Here is a 15,152-nt window from a genome sequence, read left to right as displayed (position 1 = left end):
TAAATGTAAAGATACAGTAAATGTATAGTTTGTAGTTTTGGATGGAGTGAGTAAGGATCAGAACTCTTGGCAGGGTTTTGCTGCTATCCAGATCTCCATTAGAAAGATTTTATAAACAAACTCATTTTTTTTTTTTTCTCATTTCAATTTTCATGTTTTGTTTTCCAGAATTGTGAAGACAATGCAATCCCACATTCTATGGAATAAAAGTCCACAAATATGTGAATTGTGCATTATCAAATAGCACATAGCACACTTGCACTGAATGTACAATATGAGGAACCTGCTTATATGGCTGAATATTCTCTTGGAACTTTCTTTTCTGTGGTCTTGTGCCAAATGTATGACTTTTTTCACATTTTTTACGCAACAAAATAGAGTTTTAAATCATGCAAGAGTTAAACGAGGATGGCAATGGGAACCTTTAATTGTCCTTGAGGAGCAATCAATCACAAACCTATCACATTATGTAGGACAGGTAAGCAGTGCAAACCCATATTGTATCCATAATCATAATGACTTTTGTAAATGTGTTTCTTTAATAAGTAACAGTGTCTTTATATAGAATGGAAATTTTGATGTCAAGCACATACTGTAAATGTTATCTATTATTTAAGATGAAACTCCAGGCAAATAACAAAACACAAGTTAAATACTTAGAAAGGATTTTTAATATAAGCTGACAATTCTTATGAGTTGATCCACACATGTGTGATGCGGATTGCAGCTCAGGTTTCACAGCTAATTGATACAGTAGTTGTTCACATGAGGTTTACGCAGGGCTGCTGTAAGAAACCATGGGGCCCCTTACAGTCAACCTGTACCACTAGCCCCTCCCTTTTTGATTGTAAGCTCTAAGGAGCAGGGCCCTCCTAACCCTTATGTATTAAACTGTATCGTTGCTGTATTGTCTCCCTTTATATTGTAAAGTGTTGAGCAAACTGTTGGTACTGTATAATAATAATAATAATAATCTGGCAGCCCCCAAACCACAGGGCCTCATACAGCCAAACATGCCTGTTGAATTTTATTGTGTTTTTATCCAATATCATTTCATTCAATATAGAGCTAGAGGCTTTCCTTCCATACTGTATATACATAGTGCATCCAGAAAGTATTCACAGCGCTTAACGTTTGCCACATTTTGTTATGTTAAAGCCTTATTCCAAAATGGATAAAATTAATTTTTTCCTCAACATTCTATATTTGCAAAAACATACTGTATATAAATTAAGAATCCATTAAAACTCATATGAATCCCTCCTTACATCAGGGTCTTCACTGGAGTTCTTTTTTTCATCCGGGTCCCCATCAGAGTCCTCACTTACATCAGAGTTCTCATTAAATTTCATCTTTTTATCAGGGTCGCCATCAGAGTCTACTCTTACATTAGAGTTTCCATCAGAGTACCCCATACATCAGGGTCCTCTTACAACTGAGTCCCACCTTGCATTAAGGTTTTCATCTAAACCCACTTTTAAAATCCCCCTTACATCACAGTCCCTGTTTAGGGTCCCCATATGAGTCCCCCCTTATATCAGGACCCCTATATGGGTCCCCCATACATCAGGGTCCCCATCAGAGTCTCCCCCTTACATCAGAGTTCCCATTAGAGTTCCTCCTTTCATCAGGCTCCCCATTAGAGTATACCCTTACATTAGAGTTACCATCAGAGTCCACTTTCAAAGTCACCCTCACATCACAGTCCCCACTTAGGGTCCCCATATGGGCCCCCCCTTACATCAGGGTCTCCATCAGATTTCTCCTTTATATCAGGGGCCCCATCAGAGTTTACCCTTACATTAGAGTTCCTATAAGTGTCCCCATACACTGGAGTTTCCAAGAGAGTCCCACTTAAATCAGAGATGTCCCTTACCTTAAGGTTATTATCAGAACCCACCTTCACAGTCACCCTTTCATCAGTGTCCCTGCTTTTATTAGGGGCTCTATCAGATTCCTCCTTGCACTAGGGTCGCATGAGAGTTTCCCCTTACATTAAGGTCCCCATCAGAGTTCCATCTTACACTGGGGTTCTCATCAGAGTTCCCCTTACATCAGAGTTCCCCCAGACATCAGGGTGCCTATTAGAATCCCCCTGACAAGAGTCCCCTTTACATTTAAAAAAAACTGGATGAACCCCCTGCACACTGCTTATATACCCTTTCTAGCAAACATAGCAATAAAAAACAGGAATTTGTAGTTCACACATATTACAATACCTGTTTAAGCTGGCCAACTGCGTTAAAGTAATCCCTCTATGGCCAGTCCTACTTTTCTCTACAAATGCAAATGCTACTGTGGACACAACACCAACATGGGGTAAACAGCCACAAAGTGGTTGAGAGCTACTCGGTTCAGGTCTGGCCACTGATCAGCAATGCAACATGAATAAGATATACCTGTGCTCAAATTCTAATGGCCTGCACATGTATATAAACTATCAGGTGCTAAAGGGGTATAAACACATGCAGGGGTGGACTGACAACTCATGGGGCCCCCGGGAAATAGGGGATCATGGGGCCCCTGTGTCCTTGCCCAAACTCAAAAAAGCCTATGAAAAAGGTACCAGGGGCATCTCATGGGGCCCCCTACTGACCCCGGGCCCTCGAGCAGTGCCCAAGTTTCCAAATGGTCAGTCTGCCCCTGAACACATGTTAACACTAGAAATTCTGGATGAACTCTCTGCACACTGCTATATACCCTTTCTAGAAAACTTTGGAATTTGAGCACAGGTATATCCTATTTCTGTTGCATTGTAGGTCAGCGGCCAGACCTGTGCAGTGGGTTTATCCAGAATTTCTAGTGTTAACATATGGACACACCCCTTTAGCACCTGAATGATTATATACATGTACAAGCTATTGGGTTTTGAGCACAGGTACAATATATCATATTCCTTTTTAAATCAGGGTACTCTTCCAAGCACCGTTACATCAGAGCCCATCTTAGTAGTGCCCCTTTATATCAGAGTCTCCAATCATAGTACCTCCATATATCAGGGCTCCTAACAGAAACCTCTTACATCAGTGTCCCCGTAAGTGTCACCCTTATCACTGTGAGCTGTAAGCATGGCTGTAGCAGCAGGGGGGAAACTGGGAGGCTGAGCGGGTATGGACAAAGGAAATTTCATCCCCCCTATGATAGCTGGGGCAAGCACATAATTGGATGCTAGGATGCTTGTGATCAAAGCAACCAACAACCAACAGCAGGGATGATGAAAGTGGAGCAGGGGGTAACCTGCACTTGAGACAGGGGGTTGTTGACCTTAATCCTTAATCTTTGCATACTGAGGATACACCACTGACCCTAGATGTGGGACAGAGAAAAACTTGTATAGGGCCAGACGTGGCATGTGTGCTATAGTTTGGATACCACTGACCTAAAGCATGATGTTATGAGACCTTGCACCTAACTGAATACTTTTAAAATATTGCAATTTTGGAATAGTACAATTTCAAAAGACAAATTAAATTATGTAGGAGACAGAGGACCACCAAAATAGGGTTCTGAAAAGAACACAGATTCAAAGGCCTTTATTCGCTACTTCTGGATTATTATTGTGCTTTCACTGTTTGATAGTATTTCAGTAAAGAAGACATTTTTACTTTTAATGAAGTATGCTTATTTTAAAAACCCCATTATAAACAGGAAATGTGCTGTTTATTTAATGTCCTTGCACATACTGTAATTGTGTGCTTGAAGTGAGCAGAGGTTAATTTAATCAAGAATGAACATTGCTTGTTTAGTAAATTAGGCCCTGTGCGTCCAGCAAGTTGCTGATTACAGTCTATACTGACTCTATTACAGTAAAGTCAGATGATATCAACTGCTACATACAGTCATTCATAGCAATACACATAAACAATGGCATATATATGCAGTGACAGAAAATATTCTGTAAATAATATTTATATTAACGGTCATTTATGGATCATTATGAAGTGCTATTTTTTGCTATTAAAAATTTATAGTATGCCAAAAAATGGCTTATACATTGCAGTCAGTGTTGTTACCATAATTATCACACTCAGATACATAATTAAATAGTGAGCATATTCATCATTTTACAAAAATTATCTTAATTAGGTTTTTTTTTTAAGATGCTTACAATCTGCACTATTGTAGTGTGCCCTTTAATTGTCCTGTCCTGTTTACAAGTCTAAAATTAACCAGGTTTAAGTTATAACTAAGTGGAACATTTAATTGGACCCAGAGGGTACTGGAAACAATTAGCAGTTTTGTTATGGTCTGTGCTAAAGAGACACTCTTTGTTCTATACAATTAAATAGATGCCGACACATTTCTCCCTTCTTACACATATATCAAGGCTAATTACTTTTTTGCTTTACAGTTAAAAAGTCTACAAATTCATAGGTTAATTGAAACTATATGCTGTATATATATATATATATATATATATATATATATATACACAGTGCATCCAGAAAGTATTCACAGCGCTTAACGTTTGCCATATTTTGTTATGTTAAAGCCTTATTCCAAAATGGATAAAATTAATTTTTTCCTCAACATTCTACAAACAATACCCCAAAATGACAACGTGAAAGAAGTTTGTTTTGAAATCTTTGCAATTTATTAAAAATAAAAAATGAAAAAAAAATACATGTACATAAGTATTCACAGCCTTTGCCATGACACGCAGAATTGAGTTTGAGTGCATCCTGTTCCCACTGATCATCCTTGAGATGTTTCCGCAACTTGATTGGAGTCCACCTGTGTGAAATTCAGTTGATTGGACATGATTAGGAAAGACATAAACCTGTCTATATAAGGTCCCACAGTTAACAGTGGATGTCAGAGCACAAACCAAGCCATGAAGTCCAAGGAATTGTCCGTAGACCTCCTTAACAGGATTATATCAAGGCACAGATCTGGGGAAGGGTACAGAAAAATATCCGCAGCATTGAAAGTCCCAATGAGCACAGTGGCCTCTATCATCCATAAATGGAAGAAGTTTGGAACTACCAGGAATCTTTCTAGAGCGTGCTGCCTGGCCAAAATGAGTGATCGAGGGAGAAGGGTCTTAGCCAGGGAGGTCCCCAAGCACCCGATGGTCACTCTGAAAGAGCTCCAGTGTTTCTTTGTGGAGAGAGGAGAACCTTCCAGAAGAACAACCATCTCTGCAGCACTCCACCAATCAGGTCTGTATGGTAGAGTGGCCAGACGGAAGCCACTCCTCAGTAAAAAGCAAATAGCAGCCCAACTGAAGTTTGCCAAAAGACACCTGAGGAACTCTCAGACCATGAGAAACAAAACTCTGGTCTGATGAAACAAAGATTGAACTCTTTGGCTGAATGTCAAGTGTCATGTCTGGAGGAAATCAGGCACCGCTCACCATCTGGCCAATACCATCCCTACAGTGAAGCATGGTGGTGGCAACATCCTGCTGTGGGGATGTTTTTCAGTGGCAGGAACTGGGAGACTAGTCAGGATCAAAGGAAAGATGAATGAAGCAATGTACAGAGACATCTGTGATGAAAACCTAAGCACACAGCCCACATAACAAAGGAGTGGCTACTGGCCAACTCTGTGAATGTCCTGGAATTGCCCAGCCACAGCCTAGACCTGAACCCGATTGAACATCTCTGGAGAGATCTGAAAATGGCTGTGCACTGATGCTCCCCATCCAACATGATGGGGCTTGAGAAGTACAACAAAGAAGAATGGGAGAAATTGCCCACAAATAGGTATACCCAGCTTGTGGCATCATACTCAAAATGACTTGAGGCTGTAATTGGTGCTAAAGGTGCTTCAACAAAGTATTGAGCAAATGCTGTGAATACTTATGTACAAGTGTTTTTTCTTTCTTTTTATTTTTAATAAATTGCAAAGATTTCAAAACAAACTTCTTTCACATTGTCATTATCGGGTATTGTTTGTAGAATGTTGAGGAAAAAAATTTATTTAATCCATATTGGAATAAAGCTTTAACATAACAAAATGCGGCAAAAGTTAAATGCTGTGAATACTTTCTGGATGCACTATATATATATATATATATATACTGTGTATATATATATATATATATATATATATATTGTGGGAACTCACTTCAAATGGTAGAGCTCTTCTTGTTAAAGAACACAGCAACTCGCTTCTTTAAGGGCCTTTTTGCCCACTTTTATTTAAAAGAAAAAAAAGTTCCATAAATAAAAATGCTTCCCACGCAGGGGTATCCACTATCAAGCAATACCAACAGTATTCAGCCTCCTGGCTTGTACGCAGTTTTAAGTCTGCCTCCTGCAGACTCTTCCCAAAATATGGCACTAGCACCCAGCTAGTCTGGCTTCCACCTGACTCCGAGGCAGAGACCTCCCGTCTGCCGGGGTGGAGCCCTCCCGTCTGCCGGGGTGGAGCCCTCCTGACTCCTGTCTGCCGGGGTGGAGCCCAGAACTCTGGTCCTGACTCTATCTAAAGGCCTACACACACCTGTGCAATCAGTCTCCTGGCCATTCCCAAAACCTGGTCCCAGGATTGGAGATTTCATCCCTCCCAGATCTCTTTGAAATCTCCAGGCTCCAGATCCCAAAACAGACCTTACAAACAAAGGAGGAAAGTGAAAAGCCACTTTCCTCCGTATCAAACACTTACCCTGGAGCCCCTCAACCTGCCTAGTTGAGAATCCTGGGTGACAGATAGTCACACTGTCACAATATATATATATATATATATATATATATATATAAAATCACTACTCAAAAAAATTAAAGGAACACTTTTTAATCAGAGTATAGCATCAAGTCGATAAAACTCCTGGGATATTGATCTGGTCAGTTAAATAGCAGAGGGGGTTCTTAGTCAGTTTCAGCTGCTTTGGTGTTAATGAAATTAACAACAGGTGCACTAGATGGGCAACAATGAGGTGACCCCCAAAACAGGAAAGGTTTTACAGGGGAAGGCTACTGACATTTTTTTCCCTAGTCATCTTCTCTGATTGTATTTCACTAGTTTTGACCCACTGGTATGGTGGTGATCAGGACCCATTGCTTTCATTCACACTAGACACTGTTGGGCAAAGATCAGGGCCACCATGAGCTGGCTGGCAATGCTTTGTGTGTGTGTGTAAACTGTGTGCAGAGACTGAAAATTACTCAGAGCTAACTGTAATTGCTCTCTCTCATCACAGAAGATGGTGTTGATCACGTATGGCAGTGATCAGGACCTGCTGGTTTGGTTCACACTGGACAATGTTCGGCAGAGATCAGGGACACCGTGAGTTGGCTGGCAATGTTTTGTGTGTGTGTGCAAACTGTGTGCAGAGGCTGAAAATTACTCACAGCTGTAATCACTCTCTCGTCAGATGATGGCAATGATCAGGACCCCCTGGTATGGCGGTGATCAGGACTCACTGGTATGGTGGTGATTAGGACCCCTTGGTATGGTTCACATTGGACACTGTTGGATAGAGATCAGAGACACCATGCACTGGCTGGCAATGTTTTGTGTGTGTAAACTGTGTCCAAAGGTTGAAATTTGCTCAAAATTAGCTGTAATTGCTCTCTTGTCCCAGACAATGGTGTTGATCAGGACCTCCTGATATGGAGGTGATCAAGACTCCCTGGTATGGCGGTGATCAGGATCCCCTGGCGTGGTGGTGATCAGGACCCGCTGGGGTAGCGGTGATCAGGACCTGCTGGTATGGCAGAGATCAGGACCTGCTGGTATGGAGGTGATCAGGACCTATTAGTATGGTTCACACTAGACAGAGATAAGCGACACAATGAGCTAAATGCAAACAGTGCAGCGCTAATAGACAATAAATGCGTAAAGGTATGCCTAAGGCTCACCATGAGATCGTACCGGAAAACAGTACAAATAAAAGTCCACAAAGTGTTAACTGACAGTTCTTTGATACTATAATGAAATTAAAAACAGGCTGGTGACTCCAATATTCCCATCAAGGCGTGAAACTTGGTGCCGTGCAGAAAATGTTAAAATTGCGCACTCACCAGATGCACAATAAGTAAGCACAATGATCAGTCAGAGGTTCCTTCCTGTCCTGGAAAAAGGTGCAGCTCACACTGGGTACTCTCCCTCTGTGTTGGAGTGACGCCTATAGAGGTCCTCTCTAGTTGTGGGCTGTAGTAGGCCTCTATAGCAATATTAATCACGAGGATGGCATGTCTGCAGTGGACTACTACCTTAACACAATTGATAATATCTCAAGAGCACATAAATCCTTTATACTGGAATTATTGGATTTCGCAATGCGGAAGAACTACTTTTGGTTCGATAGAAAATTTTACTTGCAAACCAAGGGCGTTGCGATGGGGGCGAAATTTGCACCAAGCCTGGCCAACCTCTTCATGGCCAGGTGGGAAGAGGACATGATATATTTCAGGGAGTGGCCGGAGCTTCAATTCTATAAACGGTACATTGACGACATACTTCTCCTCTGGCAAGGAGAGGAAGAAGCTTTAGTTAATTTCTTTGGAACTTTAAATAACAATGATCATAACATTGAATTAACATTTAATTACAGTACCACTGAAATCAACTTTTTGGACATAACTCTAGTTAACAAAGGAGGATATCTTATATCGGAAGCCTATTTTAAAATGACCGACAGATATAGTTATATTTTCCGGTCGACAGTTGTCATCACCCTTCATGGTTAGCTGGCATACCCAAGGGCCAGTTCATGAGGGTAAGGAGTAATTGTGCGGAGGTAAGCACATACTGAGCAAAAGCGAATATCTTAAAACAGCGGTTTGTTGAAAAGGGATATAATGAGGAGACATTAAACAAAGAACTACAGTTTGTAGCAAATCTCAACAGACACAATGCTTTCTAGCACATTAAAACGGAAGGAAGGTAAATTTTGCCCTTTTGTAACATCGTTCTCCATTTAACATAGGACAGTGAGTAACATCATAAGGAAGAGCTGGGATATCCTCATGGCAGATCCCGTTCTCTCTAAGGCCCTTCCTGAAAAACCGGAAATTGTGTTTAGGAAAGCACCTACACTAAGGAATAAGATCTCTCCAAATATCATCGACCTGCCTCCTAGAACTATGTTATTTTCTAATCTGAAAGGGTTCTTTCCATGTACAAAAAGCATAATATGCAAGCAGAGTAAGAATCTACCAAAAAAAGTGGAATCATTCACATCATCTAAAACTCAGAAAAAAATACATTACAACATTTTTAACTTGTAATAGTAGGTATGCAGTTTACCTCCTAGAGTGTCCATGCTGGTTACAGTATATTGGCCACACCACAAGGAGGCTCCCAGATTGTTTTAGGGAACATGTTAACAATATTAAGAAAGGTTTTAGAGAGCACTCACTCTCCAAACATTTCAGATATCATCATAATAGAGATCTGTCCCATCTAAAATTTACTGGTATAGATTTAGTTCAGAGCCACTGGAGAGGCATGAATAAAAGCAGGCTGGTCTCACAAATGGAGACCAGATGGATATGAAGACTCTGACCCCTGCTGGCCTGAACATTGAAGTAGATATTAATTGCTTTTATCGATCTATTTATAATTGTGTGTATAATATACTGTACTTGTTTTGATCTTTTATGATTCTATATCTCTGACACTGAGCAGCTCACGGTTTTTATCTGATCGATAGTATGTTTCCCTATCGACATGATAGTAGGACTTTATTATAGTACATTGGGCACATATAAATCATTTTATAATATCCATGCATTTATTGCTTTTACATCCAGAGTAGAGACATTTATATAGAGTCTTAATAATTAAATCCCGCTGCACAATGTGTAACACACTATACTTGTCCCCTGCGTCCCTGCTGTATGGAAAATGTCCAGTTTTAGCCATTTAGTCCCAAGGCTTAGGGAAAATGGCGTCGGACTTTGCGCGCATGCGCACTATATGACTGTGCCCGGACTTATGGATTTTAATATGTGACCCTTTGTAGCCGTATATTCGGCCGTAGGGCCTGTAGTGTTTGCATTTTAACTGTTAATGTTCTGCCTTTGTTCGTTATTGCTGGTCCCTCACCGTTTGGCTCTTGGAAAATGGCGCTCGGACTGTTTGCACATGGCCCTAAGACACATAACATAAATACACCCTTCCCTATTAGTAAGGCTCTAGTAAAATGGCACGCGTAATTTTCCGCGCATGCGCAATAGTAGAAGAAAGCGCTCGCGGATATTAATTCTTCCCTAATAATAAGGCTCTAGCAAAATGGAGCCCGTAACTTTCTGCGCATGTGCAATAGCGGACGACCGCGCTCGCGGATATTAATCTGCCATACGGGCCCTTTTTCATTTGCCTTGTATAGCCCTATAAGCTAGCCAAGATGGGCCTTTACTTTAAAGGATAGCAACAGGGTCTTTCCCTGTTGATGTGAACTGTTAGCTGCTCAATGTCCGAATGGACTACCAGAAAATGGCGCCCGTCCCTTTGCGCATGCGCAGTTTGCGCAGACCTTCAGCAAAATGGCGCCTGCTCATTTTATGGTTCCTAGTAAGCCTATAAGTAGCACTGTAATTGATGTCCAGGCTGCTATGGCATCTCCCCTTTTGAGAATGCACTAGATGTGCAAAACGCATCAAGGAGGAGCCACACATGCCTGTGACATCACGCCACCAGATCAAAGAGATCCAGTGGCCACACAACTACCCAGTTGGTTAGTTTTATCAAGCGGTTTCCCGCCACATGCTACTCATCTACCTTTTATCTGCTGGCGAAGGCCTTTCATGATTTTATTATGTGTGTTCAATTTTAATTCATTTTTTACATCCATTAATAAATTATTTGAATACTCAAAATACTACACTATGGATACTATTTTTTGCTCCATGTGAGCATTTAATTCCCTAGGACCCATTGGTGACCACCCTTAAGTCCCAGAGGAGAACAACACAATTTGCTGACCCCTACTACACACAACTAGAGAGGATCTCTGTAGGCGTCACTCCAACACAGAGGGGAGAGTACCCAGTGTGAGCTGTACCTTTTTCCAGGACAGGAGGGAACCTCTGACTGATCATTGTGCTTACTTATTGCGCATCTGGTGAGTGCGCAATTTTAACATTTTCTGCACGGCACCAAGGTTCATGCCTTGATGGGAATATTGGAGTCACCAGCCTGTTTATAATTTCATTATAGTATCAAAGAACTGTCAGTTAACACTTTGTGGACTTTTATTTGTACTGTTTTCCGGTACGATCTCATGGTGAGCCTTAGGCATACCTTTACGCATTTATTGTCTATTAGTGCTGCACTCTTTGCATTTTGAACATTTAGAAGGTCTTTAGGTTTCCTTTTAGTGCAGTTGCTGCTCCAACTGATTGCTTTTAGCGCTCGCTGAACCATTCCTTATATATCTGACACAATAAGCTGGCTGGCAATGTTTTGTGTGTGTGTGTGTGTGTGTGTGTGTGTATGTCTGTGTATGTAAACTGTATCCAGAGGCTGAAAATTACACACAGTTAGCTGTAACAGCTCACAGATGATGGTGGTCATTAGGAACCAACCTGCATGGTGGTGACTAGGAATTCGCTGGTGTTGAGGTGATAAGGAGCCCACTGGCATGGCAGTGATTGGGAACCTGGTATGGCAGCACTGATGACAGCTGGCTAGTGATCAAGGACACTGTAAAGTGGCTGCTGGTGCTGTAACTGTATAATCACACTTGCACTATTGTAATCAGCTCCTTCTCCTCTCACAGGCAGATCTCTGTGTGAGGATAAGGAGCCGGAAGCCACACCATGTGGCTTGTGTTTACATTTTTGGACACATTGCATGTGGTATAATACTGATTTACTGGGTCCTATACCATGTCACGTGATCCTCTGTATCTGGGCAATACAGTGATCATATGATTCGCAGGTGTGTGCTCTAGGCGCTGTGCACAAGCCTCAGATGCGGGCAGACGTTCCAGTATGTTAGCCTGCATCGGAGCTTCTCCCGTCCCACCATCTATATGCTTACAGCAGACGGGAAGCGGTTAAAAAAGGAGCTTTTAGTTAAAGGCCCTCTTTACATGAATGAGTAGGGGGTACATAGTCCCCCTACTCATTTACAGAAAATATACTTAGTAAAGAAAGGCACATATTTTTGACAAGTACTTTATTACAATATAAAAAAGTTTTCAAAAATGTCCTACCATGTAAATCTACCATTGGGTCATCCAGTGATTCATATTCTTGTCAATTATGACACCTGCTGATTTGCCAAGAAAAAACCCACTGACTCACCAACACATCCAATCCCATTGCTCACTCACCGTGAATGACATCTCCCGGGCCCCGCAGTGGAGGGTAAACAAAGGGGCAGTGTCACCCTAGTGATGTCATTCACCAACTTTAGACATTGGATTAACATAAGAGTCTGTTATAGATGTAGGGACTCTCTTAATTTACAAGCAGAACAAAGCAGCTGGAAGCTATCATTTACTAGCAATATGAAAGTAGAAAAGAAGGGAAAAACAAGGAAAAAGGGAAGAAGAAAAGAGGGAATAGAATGAGAAGGAGAGAGGTAAGAGAAAAAAGGAATAAGAAACCCGGACCCAAGAACGCTAGTACATAGTATTTTCTAGAAAGATCATCAGCACTGAATCCCTGAGGGGGAGAACAAGACATAAACAAAACAAAATAGAGCCATGGTGTTGCATACCGTGTGAGTGGCTAGCTGACACGTACACAAGGAAGAAAGAGGGCTATGGGACTTCTTAATGCCATATCAAGAGTACACCAGTTGTGTATAAGCTAAAGCTTAATACTTAAGACATTAGGGTAGTAGCTTGGTATGTAATTATCATATCAGTATCATGTCAAAAACCTGAGCATATCACTTCAAGAGCTTGGATTGGTCGTGGATAGGAAGTGTTCTGATAATATAGGTTTGCCATTTCTGGCTAAAGAGATCCATGGAGCAAAAATTAGAAAACTGTGATTTTAATTTTTCTCTGTGAAGAAGACTGTGTAGGTCCTGTTTAACATCTGTGAGAACTCGCTTCAAATGGTAGAGCTTGGTTAAACGCACACAGCAACTTGCTTATTTCTCAGGGCCTTTTTAGCCCACTTTTATTTAAATGAAAGTTCAAAACATCAGAAGTTTCCCACACAGGGGTATCTATCATCCACATAAACAAAATTCAGCCTCCTGGCTCTCTCAGATATACACAATCTTCCACTGGCCTTCCTCTTCAGGCTTACGTCTGTCTCCTGCAGACTTTTTCAAAAACATGGCTCTCGCACACAGCTGGCCACTAGCACACAGCTACTCCCAAGCAGCTCCTTGCCGCTTTTGGCTTCCACCTCACCTTGGTGGAGCCCTCCTGACTCCTGTCTTCCAGGTGGAGCCCTCCTGACTCCTATCTGCCTTGGTGGAGCCCAGAACCCTGGTCCTGACTCTATGAAAATGCCTGCACACACCTGTGCAATTAGTCTCCTGGCCATTTCCAAACCCTGGTCCCAGGATTGGAGATTTCATCCCTCCCAGATCTCTTTGAAATCTCCAGGCTCCAGATCCCAAAATGGACCTTACAAACAAAGGAGGAAAGTGAAAAGCCACTTTCCTCCGTATCAAACACTTACCCTGGAGCCCCTCAACCTGCCTTGTTGAGAATCCTGGGTGACAGATTGCCACACTATCAAACATCCTATATAGTTGGTGGGATAGATTAAATCCATTTCTTAAGAATGGCTCTCCTAGCCGACATGAGGCAACTTGTCAACCAAGGCTTGTTCTTTTGAGTAAATATAGAATGTAGATTGTGCAGCTGAATGTTAGAATGTTGCAAATTCCTGAAAATGAGTTGGAGAGGATTCTTAGATGGCTGGCTGGAGGCCGGTAATCAATGCTATAAAGCTTTCAACTTGGTCACAGAACATAGCAATAGTAGGACACATCCATAGTCTATGAAGAAGAGAAGGTTTTTGAAGGGTACAATGTGGACATTCTTGGGTGCTTGTGGTCGTCTTAGAGAAACTATAGGGCATATAGGCACGGTGCACAATTTTAAGTTGTTGTTCACGCCAGAACTCATTCAATATAAAAGTGCATGTGGTATTGAATCCTGTAATTATTTGATTTACTGAGAATGTATTGTGGAAGTCTTTGACCCAAGAAGCAGTCCACGTGGACTCCAGAGGCTTGCAAAAGTATAGATTTAGAGGAGTCCGATATCTTAAACTGCCAACACAGCAAAAGAGTATCAATTGAGTAATTATGGAATCTGATGGATTTATCTGGGGCGAGGTTTTGAACAAAGTTCAAGACTTGCAGAACATAGATTAAGTGATGGGGAGGCACATCTCTTTGTGACATGATGTGAGAAAAGGATAATAGCAAACCTGATGAGACATCAAATAACTGTACAACATTTTCAAGGCCATGGGACACCCACGTAGCATACACAGCATATTGTTGTGATTGAGGGAAAGAAGGATTATTGTGTGGAGAAAGCGGGATATCCATGGGGGTACACCCAGTTTACGCCTGGCTTCCCTCCAGGCTATCAACGTATCTCATATAAGCAAGTTTTGTTTAAAATGAGATGGAAGAAAATTAATGTTGCAATGAAGCAAGGCCTGTAGGCTAAATGGGTATACCATGTCTGTCTCCAAATCGTAGTTGGAGTATCTAGATTACCGGTTCAGCCAGTCCAAACATACTCTTATTAGACAGAAGAGATTGCATACTCTGATGTTGGGCAAACCCAATCCCCCCTCACTCCTTGGGAGAAATAATTTATGAAGTGCTATACGAGAAAGGTGCCTTTGCCATAGGAATTTGGAGATTGCCCTATTTAGTTTCAAAATGACATAGCAGAAGGGGTATAGTTTGAAGGGGATAAAAAGCTTGGGAAAACTGACCATTTTGAACAGGTGAGATCTCCCAAGGAGTGATAATGGCAGATTCTTCCACATGTCTAGTTCTTTCGAAATTTTGCCTATAAGTGTCGTGAAGTTAAGGTGGTATTGTGAGGAGGGGAGTTTCCCTATCTTAATGCCCAGATATGTTATGTGATGCCTGGCTAAAGTAAAAATCATGGTCAACGTCCAGGGGGGAGGACGTGCATGGTAGAGAGGAAGGATTTTTTTTTTTTTAAGTTTATGCGTAGTCCTGAGCACTGTTTCAAAGTGGTGAAAACATCATAGATGCGAGGCATGTCTAGAGTTGGATTTGAGGTGAATATCAGT

At 41.5% G+C, this 15,152-nt stretch overlaps 1 protein-coding gene across 2 annotated transcripts in view; it reads left to right on the top strand.

The window, feature by feature from the left end:
* The window catches only part of LOC149467921 (cadherin-19-like), a 164,387-nt gene that overhangs the window by 15,587 nt on the left and 133,648 nt on the right, over positions 1-15,152 (top strand). For both annotated transcript variants that reach the window (XM_089671069.1, XM_089671070.1), the window contains exon 2: positions 169-478. In XM_089671069.1, the coding sequence (XP_089527195.1) occupies positions 266-478 (213 nt within the window). In that variant the 5' untranslated portion in view covers positions 169-265. The remainder of the gene's footprint in view (positions 1-168; positions 479-15,152) is intronic.

The sequence above is a fragment of the Staurois parvus genome, unplaced genomic scaffold (genome assembly GCF_062004578.1).
Source record: "Staurois parvus isolate SC_StPar_1 unplaced genomic scaffold, SC_StPar_1.0 ptg000097l, whole genome shotgun sequence".
Taxonomy (NCBI): domain Eukaryota; kingdom Metazoa; phylum Chordata; class Amphibia; order Anura; family Ranidae; genus Staurois; species Staurois parvus.
This window is presented reverse-complemented; position numbering and strand designations above follow the sequence as displayed.